The sequence below is a fragment of the Bos mutus genome, chromosome 29 (assembly GCF_027580195.1).
Source record: "Bos mutus isolate GX-2022 chromosome 29, NWIPB_WYAK_1.1, whole genome shotgun sequence".
NCBI lineage: Eukaryota > Metazoa > Chordata > Mammalia > Artiodactyla > Bovidae > Bos > Bos mutus.
This window is the reverse complement of record NC_091645.1, coordinates 6,364,781-6,381,120: the sequence shown is the minus strand read 5'-3', so window position 1 is coordinate 6,381,120 and position 16,340 is coordinate 6,364,781. Positions and strand designations below refer to the sequence as shown.

General features: G+C 41.2%; 1 protein-coding gene across 1 annotated transcript in view; it reads right to left on the bottom strand.

The window, feature by feature from the left end:
* GRM5 (glutamate metabotropic receptor 5) overlaps positions 1-16,340 on the bottom strand; it is a 643,551-nt gene that overhangs the window by 18,618 nt on the left and 608,593 nt on the right. Inside the window, exon 9 of the mRNA XM_070365141.1 lies at positions 3,713-3,808. Within this exon, the coding sequence (XP_070221242.1) occupies positions 3,713-3,808 (96 nt within the window). The remainder of the gene's footprint in view (positions 1-3,712; positions 3,809-16,340) is intronic.

The window sequence follows — 16,340 nt, the reverse complement described above, 5'->3', positions numbered from 1 at the left end:
TAGATGCTGCATCTACTAGGTGAAAATCAGTTAATCAACTGATTGGGGATTGATCTTTCTTTCACATAATTGATATCATGACATAGCAACAGTAAAAATCGCCCCTTGCCACCCTCCTTCCCTCAAGCACTGAATGGGGGCTTTAGATCTATTTCATTTGTTGAAGGAGGGCCCTTTCTCAGAGACTAGGAGACTCAGAGTGGCTGTGCCTCTCCATCACGGAGTCTAACGTGAGCACGTCGGAATGCAGACTTAAGAAGCACAGAGGTGGAATCCCCCTGCTGAGACGGGCAGTGATGACATTCATCGTTGAGGTTCTAGCCATTCCTGGGGGTGGATCATCTCTGTATGAACTCCCACGTTCCAGGGTTTAGAGAATTCCCATTTCTTAGGGCATCTCCCTGTTCAGGACTCTCTTTCACTCCTCCTGCAATCAGGAAGACTACTCTGAAACACAGACTGTCCACTGTGAAAGTAGGAACAAATGACAAATTACGCTACAGTCAGACAGAAAAAGAAAGTTCCCCCAAGGGAAAACAATGACATAGTGTTCCAGGAAGCTAGACTGTTACGGATACCTACAGTGTTCCGATTCCTTTCCAAGTGTGGAGGAGGAGGGAGAGGGGAGGGGTGTCTCCAGGCCCTGCCAGCGCTGCTGATAAGGTCACGCTGTTCTGCTGGGCTGTGACTGCATGCCTTGTACAGCTGCTCCTCCTTCCTGCTAAGCAGTGTGGATCACAAGGACCTCCCCAGGCGTAAATTCATAGGATCCAGTCCACTCTGTAGTTTCATCATAGAAACCGTGGGCAGTGAGATGCAGGCTGATGTTCCTGGTTTTCTGTGGTGGCTTGAGCTTCCCTTAGCCCCTCCCTGGGACTGGTTGGACTTGATGGCCACAGAACCACCCCCGATGTTTGCAGAGTAAATAGGATGCATGCCTGTGACTCTTCGAAGTGACTGGGGGACGGAGTGAGAGTGGATAAGAAAGAGGGCCTTATCAGCAGGTACGAAAAGTACCTACCAAAGTCTCCTGTAGGTATTCGGTTTCCAGCCCTTCCATTCTATTTCTGAGCAAGCGACTTGAGATTAACTATTCTAACCCTTTATTTAGAAATAGTTTACACTGCAGTGGTCTCCCCTCTGATATCTTAATATCTTTCTCTTAATATTCACGTTAAGCTTATTTCTTCTGGATAAATATATTTGTGTGTGTATTGATATGAACAACTATAAGGACTCCTCCCATACACTTTCTCTCTGTCAGTTTTTACTTGATGCTAAAGAAATTAGAAGAAAAAGTAGGAAGGGAAGGTCATTTGCTGCTTCTTAACTGTTGTTATATGTGGGGCTGAGGTGTTTGCGCCAACAGAACTGTCTTTGGTGCAGCGTACACTGTTCCCATCTGCCTGCCAGGACATATCAGTGTAATAAGCGTCGCCATTACCGTGGCTGTATACAAACAAATGCTAAATGACGTCTTCCTATTGTAGGGAAACAGACCATTCCAGTGTAGACATACTGCATGGCTACCCTTGTAGATCTGGACTTGAACCAAGGAAGCTGGCGTCCCCATACTCACGCTCTGTCTTCTCACCTGTTTTCAGTCAAGGCAGCCTTAAACAAATCTAGTTGCTAGGCTGATCAGACGTGAGAGTTCCAGGCACTGACCAAACACTCTCAAGAATACTGCGTGACAGAACTGAAACCTGATGTTTGCCATGAATAGTCCACGTCATCTCCTACACAAATGTATTATTTCAAAATACAGGTTTATGGACTGACCACATCAGAATGACCTTGGAAACTTGTTGCAGTACAGATTCCTGGGTTTTGCCTCAGTGTATATATATATATATATATATATATATAAACTTTTTATTTTGTATTGCGGTAAAGTCGATTAACAACGTGGTGATAGTTTAAGGTAAACAGTGAAGGGACTCAGCCATACATATACATGAATCCACTTGCCCCCAAACTCCCCTCCCATCCTGCCACATAACATGGAGCAGAGTTCCATGTGCTATATACACTAGGTCCGTGTTATCCGGTTTTGCCTTAGTATATTTGATAGGCAATCAGGTTTGCTAGGTTTGGGAAGTCCAGAGACAGTGCTTCAAATCAGAAGTCACTTTGGACAGAGCCCCTGTTCTCATCTGGTGCAGTCTTTTCACCTTGTCCTGCCGACCCTGACACTGTTTGAATGATTTTCAAGTACAGGAACTATGCCACTTTCTCAGATCTGCACGGAAGGACACTAGGAGCCCCAGTAGCAGTCTGTTGAGTGACCCCCACAAAATGATGCATTGGTGGTTATCTTCCAGATACACTGGGATCTGAAGATGGCCCTATAAAGAGGCGTAAGGCCATCAGATATACCCGTGTGCGCACGTACGTGCCTACACGTACGCATGCTCTCACTGTCTTGTGTCTGGGAGCAGTGGATGAAGTCAGTCAAGCTCTTGACCAGGCTGTGAGGAACAATGGCTCAGGCTATACACTGCACAGGTCAGGACACCATTTTCACAGACTGCAATGTGAATGGCCTTCCAAAAGTTGTGCAGTGTCCTTGTAGAAACTTAGGCATTATTTTGGAAACCAAAAGAAACCCACTGCTGTGGAATCGAACAGTGTTGGGGAGTGAAAGTTCAGTGGGACTGGATTCTCTCGTTGCTCTGCAGCAGGATCGCAGCCTCTGCTCTCAGCACATGCACACACGTGTGTGCACACTGCACTCTGCACCTTTCCTTTAACCCAGGCTGACTTGCGAGAGCTTCCCTTCCACACCTGTGTACGACAGATGGACTGGGAAATGCCACAGCAAATTAGAGGTGGGGAGTTAGTTCATGGTGATCAGTTTCCCAACTCAGGGCCCCTGCAGCCTCCTGGAACCATTTAATGCCAGCCTTGACAGTCTTTATCTCCAGAGCCCTCTTCTTTGAAACCCAGTCCCATGCAATAAAGCACGATTATTTCATGCAACACAGCTCAGTCGATGCTCATAGTTCCAAGTATTCCCGTTTCCTGGACACAGCTCGATTGGGAAGGCCTGGTGGGAAGGAACATGCACAGCGCAGCGACATGGGGTGTTCACCACCAAACACAGAGGAGGAGGGAGCTGCAAAGCTGCAGTAGCTAGAGGAGGACTAGCTTTCCTGCTGTCAGTTCACAAAAAGCCTCTGGCCTCTGCGGTTTGCTTGTTTGGCCTGGCATTTGCCCTTGGCTGTGAGATGACTTTTCATTCAATGTAAGTCAGATTAATTCCCAGGCTTGTGAGATCAGGGCTGGCTCTTTCCCTCCATTGCAGTCCTTCCCTCAAAACCAGTCCTAGGGTTTTGCCGTTTAATTTTTGTCAAGTGACTGGATAGTTTTGAGTTTCCTCCCATCTCTTCCACTTTGCAAACTCCACAGAAGCGTTTGACCAGTAAGTTAACAGGTAACCAGGGACACTGACTGTGAGCTAAGGCTTCAGACATGCAAAGCGCACAGCCCTGGGGAACAGCAGCATCTGGGACAGGAGGCTCCCATCACTTCTCGTGAGGATGGTGTGGGTTTTGCAAATCAAACACACAAAGAAACCCAGCGGTGGCCCAGGTTGAACACACTGCCTGGGAGGCAGGGTTGAGTGAGGGCCTGGACCAGGGAGCCACCTGTGCCTACAGCTTGCAGACACTTAGTTCACACCACCTCAGGCCACTCACGTTTTGCTTACCTGCTCATGGTTGCTCTCCCACCATTCCCCATACTCCCTTTGGGGGTGAAACACTCTATTTCCGACTTGTGCTGGGCCAGTCTCCTGTCTTTGTACCTGGTGAGCGTGAACAAGGACAGGAGCAAACAGAAAGATGTGATTGTGGGCTTCACTGGCCGGGCCGAGGGAGAGCTGGGCTCTCGAGGGTGGCCCCACGGCTGAACGGGCCCCTGCTTTCACTGCGGTGGCTGACCAGTGACACTGTAGATACTTGTGATGGTATGTGGATCACACTGTGGGACAATTTTGTTACTTCTTGGTTGAACCACTTATGGTCTACCCTTTTAAATTGCCTGTTGATCATATTTGATAATCTTTCGTAAAAGGAACATAATTCATAGCATCTAAGGAAAAGATAGAGAAGGCAATGGCACCCCACTGCAGTACTCTTGCCTGGAAAATCCCATGGATGGAGGAGCCTGGTAGGCTGCAGTCCATGGGGTCGCTAAGAGTCGGACACGACTGAGCAGCTTCACTTTCCCTTTTCACTTTCATGCATTGGAGAAGGAAATGGCAACCCACTCCAGTATTCTTGCCTGGAGAATCCCAGGGAAGGGGGAGCCTGGTGGGCTGCCGTCTATGGGGTCGCACAGAGTCGGACACGACTGAAGCAACTTAGCAGCAGCAGCAAGGAAAAGATGAATGTCAGTAAATTAGAATTTATTTAATGTTTACCATGTGTCAGCCATGATGCTGGCATTTGACCTAAATGCAGTCCTGGCAACAACTCGTGGCAGAGCCTCTGTTTTTATTATATCTGTTTTACTGAAGCAGAAACCTGAGATTATAAGGATTGAGCAGACTGATCAAGGATTTGAACACAGGAAGCTAAATTTAGAACCTACACTTTAGCTATGATAATGTGTTGTCTCCTAGTTTAAAAAGTATCAATAATGAAGCTTCACTGAATAGTACTATGTCTGTGTGTTATATTGGAAACTGGTGATGCTAAAAGAGAAAAGAGATGTTCCTTCAGTGTAGGAGGTTTATATAACCGTTAAACTGACGTGTAACAGTCAGCACTGAGCTGCCTGGATTGTGGAGGGTGGCTCAAACAGCTTTTACCTGAGTTTGCAATTCAGCACTCCTGGAAGATACTAGAAGTTTCAACTAAAATATGGCACTTCCAACATGTGTCAGCTACGTGGTGCATCAAGATGAGCCCTTGTATTTGTATGCCAGTTTTCAGAGTCTACATGCTTTCACAGAAATAATCTCTTTTTTATTCATCAGTTTAAGTCTGCGGGGGAAGCACTGTGATCCCCATTGGCCAAATGAGGAAACAGACTTACTTAAGTAACTTGACAGGAATCACAAGCCTACCTAGCAGGGTGGAATCGTCCATGGAGTTTGTAAGCATCCAAGACTCTTAAGATTTATTGTGTTTATTACGTTTCCCTCCTAAATCAGGAGCCTGATCTGGTGCCACGCCATCCAGGTTCCTGACATTCAGCAGGTCGTGATAGAGTGTCTTACTTTCAGAAGACTTGTTTGCCCTCAATATAGTCACTTTTTAGAAAAGTTTCTTTTCCTTCTGTTTCAATATTAATATTAAATAAAACAAAAAGCAATAAAATTATAATCATTATTTGTCCTGGGATAAAGGCCTTCCTCATAACTTTGTTTTCTTCTAAGATGTTAAAAAGTATTTAGCATCTGAATGAAAGTGAAATGGCTTTTTAAGTGAAGCAAAATGGATTAGCGTCTTCGGTAGATGTTAGCTGAGCATCTGTTAAATTCTAGGCATTGGGCTTTGTCCTGGGGATAGAGAGATAATAACCCACAGGCGTTACCTCATAGAGCTCACCGTCTCTTGGGAGAAGGAAGGCGAGAAGGCAGTATGTACTCAGTAACTTTAGGTCTAGGCCATAAAGAAGAGAGGAAAAGAACTTAAAGACCAGATTGAGCAGTCTTTACTGCACCAAAGAAAACACCTCAAAAGAGGGTCCCTTGTGAAGTACCAGTCGTCACATTGCAGTAGAAAACATGTTGTATTTATTTGTGAACTTAGTCACACTGCCAGGGCATGGCTTTAGAGATTAAGAGAATGTTAATAGAACAATAGAATTATTCACAGTTCCTTACAAAGGGGTCCTTGAATTATTTTTTAATATCTTCTGTTAGGCTAATTTCCAGTTAATTTAAATATTTTAATAGATAATTTAGGACATCTACACTTCCAGTTCAAAAACTTCTGTCTCTGTTTGTCTGTCTTGCTTATGTATACACACACACACACACACACACACACACACACACACACACACTGCCAAGTGCCCCTGCTTATGAAACAGATCCTAAACATTCTATTGTCTCATAACCCATTCTGTTTTGGTAAAAAATTTTATAAAGAAATACAAGTCCCAACTTAATTCTAGTAAAGCAAGAGATACATTAGATTTATTTGGAACTTCCAAATAGTTCTTGTTTTCAGAGTAAGGTGAATTTACAGACTGTCACTTACAGACTGGGAAGCTCATCTTTGCTATCAGATGGGAGCCTCCCTCTTCCTGTCTGTAACTATAATTACAGTGTAAGTATGTTTACCAGATGCCTAAATAGACCACATTTTCATTCATTCACTTATGCATTATTCCATTCAACAATAATGTACACTTTAAAGTAGCTAATAATGCTTTTATAGTCTCTGCTGCAGCTGCATAATTCTTTCTCTTTGAGCTTATTTAAAAAATAAAAAACATCAACTGAAAATAGTTGAAGCTCTTCAGAATGTATAATTAATACAATGTCAGTGAAATTTATTTCTCTTCTGTAATAAGTTCATATATCTTTTAGGCACCTACTAAAACCTAGGCACACACGCACATATCCACATGTATCCACACACATGCACATACTTGTGAGGACTGTTTTAAGTGTTTTACAAATATTGACTCACTTTTCAAATTGCTTTGTAATTATTTTCAAGGTCACAATAAAAATAATAACTATATATACATGTAAATACCTTAATCACTTTGTTATACGCAAGAGACTTACACACGTTGTAAATCAACTATACTTCCATGTTCAAAAGTCCTAAAAAAAGAAATAGTGACAACAGAATATTGAGTGTACCAGGTTCTTTTTGCTATATTATCCTCAGTTCTTAAAACTACCCTAAAGCGTGGGTGCTATTATCATCCTAAAGAGGCAGGCCTTGAGGATGAACATGAGTAAACCCAGGCTTACGTGGTTTATGCATGGGGAACTCAGGATGAGAATTTGTGCCTCTGATTCCTAAGCTCATCTTATTTCCATTCAACTTCCATATAAGTAACAATGTCAATAATTTTAGAAACAAGACTACGACTTATTATGGACTGTGAAGAAAGCTGAGCGCCCAAGAATTGATGCTTTTGAACGGTGGTGTTGGAGAAGACTCTTGAGAGTCCCTTGGCCTGCAAGAAGATCCAACCAGTCCATTCTAAAAGAGATCAGGCCTGGGTGTTCATTAGAAGGACTGATGCTGAAGCTGAAACTCCAATACTTTGGCCACCTCCTGCGAAGAGTTGACTCATTGGAAAAGACCCTGATGCTGGGAGGGATTGGGGGCAGGAGGAGAAGGGGACGACAGAGGATGAGATGGCTGGATGGCATACCGACTCGATGCACATGAGTTTGAGTAAACTCTGGGAGTTGGTGATGGACAGGGAGGCCTGGCGTGCTGCGGTTCATGGGGTCGCAAAGAGTCAGACACGACTGAGCGACTGAACTGAACTGATGACTTATTAACTTTAAATCGTGTTCTCTGGTTTGGGTTTAATTTACAGCATTCCTATTTACTGAATACTCTGTGCAAGGCACTGTGATAAGGAGCATGTGGGTAACTCACCGATACATTCACAATCTGGAGTGGGATGATGAACTGTAAACAGATAATTTTTAAAGAAAGTGAGAAGTTTTATTGTAGAAACATTCAAGAAGGACTCTTAACCCATACTAGGAGGGCTGGAAAAACTTTAGCAAGATATGATCCTACGGTAAATCGTCAAAGATGAGAAGGAATACAGTATGAAGAGACTGGTAAGCAGGCAGAAAAAAAAAATCAAGCACAAACACGTGAGAGTCTTAGCAGCATGGTGTAGACAGGGAAACAGTGCTTCTCCCCCTCGGCACCCCCAACCCTACCGCCGACTGTGATGGTAGTTTAACTGCCAAGACCTGTCCAATTCTTTGTGACCCTCTGGACTGCACCCCGCCAGGCTCCTCTGTCCATGGGATTTCCCAAGCAAGAATCTTGGAGTGGATTGCCATCTCCTTCTCTGGGGATGTTCCCAATCCAGGGATCTAACCTGTGCTGGCAGGCAGATTCTTTACCACTGAGCCAATCAAGTGTAAAATAAGACAAAGTAAAATACAGGTGTAGATGGAGCAGGATATAAAACATAGCTTATGGATGAATTTATACTGTATGTTGTAAGATTCCACTGTGAGATCTTAAGGCTAAAGAAAAAAACATAGAGTTGACATTTAGATAAAATACTGTGGACTTGAGTACAGACTTGAGATAGACTACTTGAAATAGACTCATTCGACTGCAATAGTCGTGCAATAGATGATGAGATAATTCCTTGGGGTAGTGATGATATGGAGAAAGAGTAGATAACAGTTTCAAGAATATATGGGAAGTAAAATGAGTAGGATTATTGATGAATTTGGGCTTCCCTTGTGGCTCAGCTGGTAAAGAATTCACCTGCAATGCAGGAGACCTGTGTTCAATCCCTGGGTTGGGAAGATCCCTTAGAGAAGGGAAAGGCTACCCACTCCAGTATTCTGGCCTGGAGAATTCTGTGGACTGTATAGTCCATGGGGTCGCAAAGAGTTGGACACGACTGAGCAACTTTCACTTTTCATTGATAAACAGAGAAGTGTAGAATGCTACCTCAGTTACTGCCTTGCGTGGTGCACTTAACTAAGTTAAGAAAATATAGGAGAAGGTATATATTTGGAGGCAGAAATAAAAAGCTTCATTGTGGAATATGAGCTGGTGGACCATACAATTGGACACATTTAGTAGGCACGTGGATTTAAGAATCCAGAAGTTAGGGGATTCTTACGTACTTGGGAGCCGTCAGCATACAGATGATTGCAAATACCATGAGGATGGTTGAAGGTACCCACAGAAAGCAGATAAACTATGGGATGGTTGAGGGAAGGGAATTACATATTCAGTCTACCTGTTCAAAAACTTCTATAACACTGTTTATGTAAGCATTCCTGATAAACACTTTTTGAGTGCCTACTATATGTTAGATGCTGAATTCAGGGTTCTTCAATCTGCAATATGTTTTTTTCTTCATACTGTTTAGACTTGTAGATCAATGCTACAGATCTCAGTATAGCTTTGACACTTTGGTTTCTATGCCATAACTCTGGTATCAAAAACTGTCATAATAGTTTTTAAATATTTAAGAATGAATTGTTCTGAAATTAGCTTTAGTTACCTTCTGTAAAGATTTTTTATTTTTGTTCCTTTTGTATCTCCTTTGTTCAGAAAGCTCTAGTTCCTCTTTACTTAGTTCTACAAGAGACCATGTTTATCTGGTGACAAAATTAAAAAATTAAAAATAAATAAATAAAATAAAAAAATACAGGGGTGGATAATAAATGTAATTTGCCCATAATGATTTGAATAAAAATTCCATTTCTTTATTTCCTTTCCTCTGTTTCTATCAGTGTCTACTAGACATTGGAAATTTTTAGAAATCTACTAGACATATTGAAATTTCTATACAGGCTATGTGGTTCAAACTGGGTAAATGAATGCAGAATGAGATGAAAGATTAGAATAAAATGAATATATTCAAACAAAAGTGTGTATGTTAGGTGAAATAGCAGATATTGTGGAGATGATGCCTAAAGCTAGAAGGAAAAGAGAATTTGATATTAGAAATAACTATTACTTATGTGAGGGAGATTCGGGTAATACATTTATCAGAAGTAGAGTGACTAAAATGATGATTCTAATTGTATTAGAAGCTAATCGTTACAACTGAGAAATGAGCCTATGATGATAGTTTGCCCTTTGTTGCTGTTTTGTTGCTAAAAAGTCATGCCTGACTCTTTGTGACCCCAGGCTCCCTTGTCCTTGGAATTCTCCAGGCAGGAATACTGGAGTGGGTTGCCATTTCCTTCTCCAGGGGATCTTCCCGACGCAGGGATTGAAAGATGGCAGATGGATTCTTTACCACTGAGTCACCTGGGAAGCCCTAGTTTGCCCTTTATATAGCCATTAAAGTAACTCAGAATGGTAGCAGAGCTTGGAGTAGACAGAAATTCTTTACCCAGTAGATGGTACTTTTAAACAAAGTTGAAGGATAGATGGATAACTAGATGTCAGGAGCCTCAAAGAAGGTGGTTTTTCACTTTTGCGTGTCTACATGACGTGTGGAATGTGTCTGGAGGCAGTATGGACTTGCTAACTCCCAGCCGTGTGCGTTGAGGAATATGTGATGCTGAAGGATAAGTAATGTTCTATGAAAGGCCTGTAGAGAGAGGCATGTCCTTAGATCCACCTTCATTTTCAGCCTCTTCACCAAACATACCATTTACTGTATTTCTTTAACTCTCAAACCACACTAGGTATCATTCAGTTTAGTGAAATCCACAGGGACATAGTTTATCTGATGTGCAGAAACCACAGTACACATATTTTACTTTATTCTTCTGCTGCTGCTGCTAAGTCGCTTCAGTCGTGTCCAACTCTGTGCGACCCCATAGATGACAGCTCACAAGGCTCCCTGTCCCTGGGATTCTCCAGGCAAGAACACTGCCTAGTGGCTTACTCTACTTTCTTCAACTTAAATCTGAATTTTGCAATAAATAGATGATTATTTGAGCCACAGTCAGCTCTAGGCCTTAATGCTGAGTGGTTTGTTTTTGAGATTGCACCCAAGTACTGCATTTCAGACTCTTGTTGACTATGAGGCTATTCTATTTCTTCTTCTAAGGGCTTGCCCACAGTAGTAGATATAATGGCCATCTGAATTAAATTAAATTTCCCCATTCCCATCCATTTTATTTCACTGATTTCTAAAATGTCCATGTTCACTCTTGCCATCTCCTATTCGACCACTTGCATTTAACCACTCCCTTAATAATAATTTCCAAATGTCTTTAATCCAAAGAAAAGACTTAAAGCTTATTTCCCTGTCTTATACACACCTGAAAAACAGGAAGTGCATGTTTTAGGGATAAACTGTTTAACCATCCCTTGGTCTATTTATGTATAAGATTGCTTTTTGAAGCACATACCTTATTTTAAATGATGCACAAACTGAAGGCATTAATAAAATTAAAAAGTCAGTGAAAGGATCATGGAAAATGTTGGAAATTTCATGTATGTTTTCTGTGTAAATTCCATATGAAATGGACATCAGTGGAGCAGGAGAGGAGTACTGCACAGTTAGTGTGTAGGAGAGTGTTCTTTAAGGAAGTCTCTCATTTAAATGATCATAAATGCATCCCATTTACAAAGTAAATTTAAATCTTATTTTTCTTCATCTATTTTCTCTTATTCAGGATAGACATATGTATGAGCTGTGCAAAATGATATAAGAGAAAAGAGTCTTTTTGGCCAATAAAGTACAGAAAAAATAAGAATTATTGAAGTTATTATAAAACAAATCACTTTGAATGTCAGAAAACCCAAGAAAGATGTTCACACCAAAATTGCTGTCAAGAAGGCAGAGTTTTGAGGCTAAGACTAAGAATAAATCTGGAAAACTGGAGAATTAAATGATCAGAGTGAGTAAAACTTGTGAATGAGTATGTGGATGAATAAATGAATAAAATGGAAAGGTAACTTGAGGGGTTATCAGATCTTCAAAGGGCTTTGTTGTTGTTTATTTTGCTTGTTTTTTTTTTTTTCAATAAATGGAAACTGAAGCAACTTTGTAGACTTATGTTAAGAGACCAAGGAAAAGAGAACAAATGAAAGATGTTTGGGGAAAGAGAAAAACTAATATAGTGTTTTGAGATAATTACAGAAAAAAAGGAGGAAAGAACACACAGTTTTCACTTATAATTCATCATTAACCAGTTGGCATATACCGCAGGCTTCATTTTCAAAACATACCCAGAACCTGGCCATTTTTAACCACCTCCTCTATTTATTACTCTGGTCCAAGCCACCATCACTTTTATTATGAAAATTACAATAGCTTCCCAAACTGGTCCTGCTTCTGTCCTTACTAATCCCTTCCTCTTACTCAACCCAAGCCAACCCAACCCAATCTCTACACAGCAACCAGCATAATCCTTTGAAAACAAAATTATTTTTATAATACTTCTCTGTTGAAAGCTCTCAACTAGTTACCCATCTCCCTGAGTAAAATCTAAATTTATTATAATGGTTTACAAAATTCTATACAGTCTTCTCCATCCTCTATTATCTCTCTGATCCCATAACTTACTCTTTTCTCCCTTCTTGCTCACTTTCTTCTCCTTGAAGACCCTGGGCATCCTCCCACTGAAGTGCCTTTGCTATGGCCATTTCCTCTGCTTTCAGGGCTTTTCTCCCAAATATCCTGAGAGAGGATCTCCCTTAAATCTTTTCTCAAATGTTACTGTTGCAATATGGCCTGCCATGACCACTCAGTTTAAAAAATGCAACTGTGACCTCACTCTTCCTGCTCTTCCTACCATTTCCTGCTTTTCTCTTATCCATCGTAATTTATATTTTTACTTATTTGTTTTATTTACTGTCTGTTTTTTCCCAGCAGAATCGTCAAAAGCATGTGAACTCTGTGAAGTCATGGATTTTAGACTGTTTTCTTCACTGCCATCCTTCCAGCACTGTGACAGTACTGAGCTTATTGCAGGCGATTATGTTTGTTCGATGAATACATGCGTACATGAACAAATGAATGAAAGGAGAATCATGTTAAGGGAAAATGTTCAGCTGGGGAGGAGGAAAGAGTAGCAAGTTCATAAGAAATGACATTAGGTCTCTCAGAGTTGGAGTGATAATAGGAGTAGAGTGGTTGAAACTGGAGGTTTGTGAAAGTTTGGGTGGAAAAGTGAAAGAGCAACGTTGGGCAGGAAGCTTATGGAGTAAGCAAGAATGTAGGGAGAATGATTGTCAAGTGAAACACAGAAGATTGTGTAAAAGATCCTCATTTTAAAAAATATTTTTGCCTCTCTTTCACATTATCCCATTCTTCACACCAAGCTGTTCCATTCTTGCATTCGAGTTAAACTGAGATGATAATGGTAACCAATGTTACTTGTCATTGTCAGCCAGTGATCATGAGAGGGGGTATTCTGGAGATTTCTAATGATTTTTTTAGTCTTATCAATAAGACACTGGAAAACATGGCCCCTTTTGCTGTGGATGGTTGTTTGGATGTTATATCTGACAATGTTACAATATGCTGTAAAGTGAGAGAAGTGAAGCCAACTTTCCAAAAAATGGTGGCATGGAAGATTAAATGAATGTAGGTCCTAGACAGTCTCTCTGAGGCACTGAATTAGCCTCTTGAACCTCAGAACTTTCTTTAGGTGAGGTTAGTTTCCTTATGATGTAAGTAACTGTGCATGATGTTTTAGATACTCTGATGCCAGCACCCTCCTACGGCTTACCTTGTTTCATTACTTTCTCTACCAAGGCTCAGTTCAAAATTTCTAAGGTTGTTTATGGCATTTGTTTATGTTAAGGTATTTATCAGGGAGTGTGTTTATATGTATTTATGAAAATCCTAAAGAAGCAAGTTACTACCAAATACTTTAGTCTTACCTAATCATTTGTTCAGTTCAGTTCAATTGCTCAGTCGTGTCTGACTCTTTGCAACCCCATGAATCGCAGCACGCCAGACCTCCCTGTCTATCACCAACTCCCAGAGTTTACTCAAACTCATGTCCATCGAGTTGGTGATGCCATCCAGCCATCTCATTCTCTGTCGTCCCCTTTTCCTCCTGTCCCCAATCCCTCCCAGCATCAGGGTCTTTTCCAATGAGTCAACTCTTGGCATGAGGTGGCCAAAGTATTGGAGTTTCAGCTTCAGCACCAGTCCTTCCAATGAACACCCAGGACTGATCTCCTTTAGGATGGACTGGTTGGACCTCCTTGCAGTCCCAGGGACTCTCAAGAGTCTTCTCCAACACCAAAGTTCAAAAGCATCAATTCTTTGGCACTCAGCTTTCTTCACAGTCCAACTCTCACATCCATACATGACCACTGGAAAAACCTTAACATGACCACTGAAAAAGCCTTGACTAGACGGATCTTTGTTGGCAAAGTAATATCTCTGCTTTTTAATAGTCTTTTAAATAGTGTTCCTTTTTATACATATTGTTGTATATAAAAAGTATGAGAGTCTTCATAGCGTTATATTTGTATAGAAAACAGAAGCGGGAGATAGACTGAGTAAAAAGATGTATTGTGATCTCAGTAATCCAGATTTAGAAAATGCCTAAACAGTTGGCCCTTGTAGCCATGGTACAAACACCACTGTTCACTTATCAGAAGCTATGCTAATTACATTTATAACCAGTACAGTATCATGATTTATAAGATTTCAGATCACCAAAATGTGTGTTTCATATATATTTGGTCTTCCTCCACTATTCCTGGCTCACAGCTCTAAAACCTCTTGGAATTTCCTAAGTACTAAGAGTGATAAATGTGTCTTCTGTGATGTTAATGAGGTGACTTTTGAAACTCAGCTAAGGATGGGGCTTGGTTGCCAGTGGATCCAACCATGTGATTAGAGGGTTAGAACTTCCAGTTCCACCCTTTTGACCTCCACGGAGGGGAAAGGGGCCAGAGATTGATTTCAGTTGCCCGTGGTTAGTGATTTAATCCATCAGGCCTATGTAATGAAGCCTCCATAAAAATCCAAAGGATGGGTGTGGAAACTTTGGTTTCTTGTAGAGATGCTGGGAGGGATTGGGGGCAGGAGGAGAAGGGGACGACAGAGGATGAGATGGCTGGATGGCATCACTGACTCGATGGACGTGAGTCTGAGTGAACTCCGGGAGTTGGTGATGGACAGGGAGGCCTGGCGTGCTGCGATTCATGGGGTCGCAAAAAGTCGGACACAACTGAGCGACTGAACTGAACTGAACTGAGAGATGATGGGAAATTCACTCTTCAGTTAACTCCCACTTCCAAAGGCCCCTAAGCTGGACTGGTCCATAGAGAGGCCTGCTGACCTCAAACTCACCTGAAAACAATGCAAAACTACACTACACTAGGAGGAGGAGAAGATGACATCAGAAGCAGACAGCTTGCCCAAGATGCTGATCTGACTTGTATGATCATTTATAATGTTTTCTTGATTCCTTGGACCTATGCCTATCAATCCCATGTTTTCTATCATGGACATGATTCTATGCTAGTTTAAAACTCAATCCAATCCACAGGTAATACCTATACCTATTCTGGGTTACCTTGGTGGATTTCTCTTCTTTAGGGCTCTGATTGGATACCCCCTAGGAAATTTGTTTTAGATGAGTGTTCAGTCCTGTTCTATCTATTCATAATAATTCTAGATGGGATCCTCTCACCTGGCCAGTTAAAAAATACCTGCTCTGAGGCTGGCCATAGATTTAAGTTTTCTCTTAGGGTCATTTAAACTCAATCGGAGTGATGAGCTAAGTCTCAATAAAAAATTAACTTCTCATCTAGTAAAAGGAGAGAAAACTCCTACAATTATGGGGGGGAATCTACATGTTTAACACCAGGGTATGGTCATTTAAGTTTAAAGGCTCCTCTATGTTGGGAATGGTTAAATCATACTAAAAATGATCAACCTGGTAATTTTGAGACAAGGCTGGGTGCTTAATGAACTATGCCTGTTATTACCCTTAGAGAGAGAGATTGGTATGGGACTCAATGGTTTTGTGGCACTAATTTATGGCCTTGACATCTACAGGGATGATACGAAGGTGTAGCCTGGGATTCCCATGAATTTAAGGTCATACATGTTAACAAATTATAGGTAACCCCAACCAATCTACCATTGCTATGATCCCAATGGGTCAAAGATCTGTATTCTACTGGTATGACCATTTAGCTGTGTGTGTGTGTGTGTGTGTGTGCCTTCAGTGGGGTTGGAGGATGTAATTGACCATATCTAAGCCTTGACAACTTTCATAAGCTTTAAATGATAGTAACTGGGCTATTAGCCTATTGAATTCTGAGATCTCTTTGATGAGAAAGGCAGTGCTACACAACTGCAAGACCCTTGACACCTTACAGCATCTCGGGGAGATATCTGCTGTAATTCAAACTGAATGCTGTATTTTTGTACCTGGTAAATCCTTTAATGTAACACATTTGAACCACATGAAAAATCAGATTTCTGCTCTAAGTGACCCATTCCCTAGTTTTGACAATCTTTAAAAAAAAAACTGGTGTGGGAGGCTCATTGCTAAAATATTTACTTTTAATTCCACTAATGTTATTAACTATTCCATTTGTAGTTTGCTTGTTTCACAAGATTATTATTTCTTGTATTACCAAGTATGTGACTGAGTCTTCAACGAAAATGATGACTAGACTTGAAGCAGTTGATCAAATGTATAGTTCAATATGTGATCAATGATTGTAATAGTGTAACTCTAGAAGGCAATGGCACCCCAC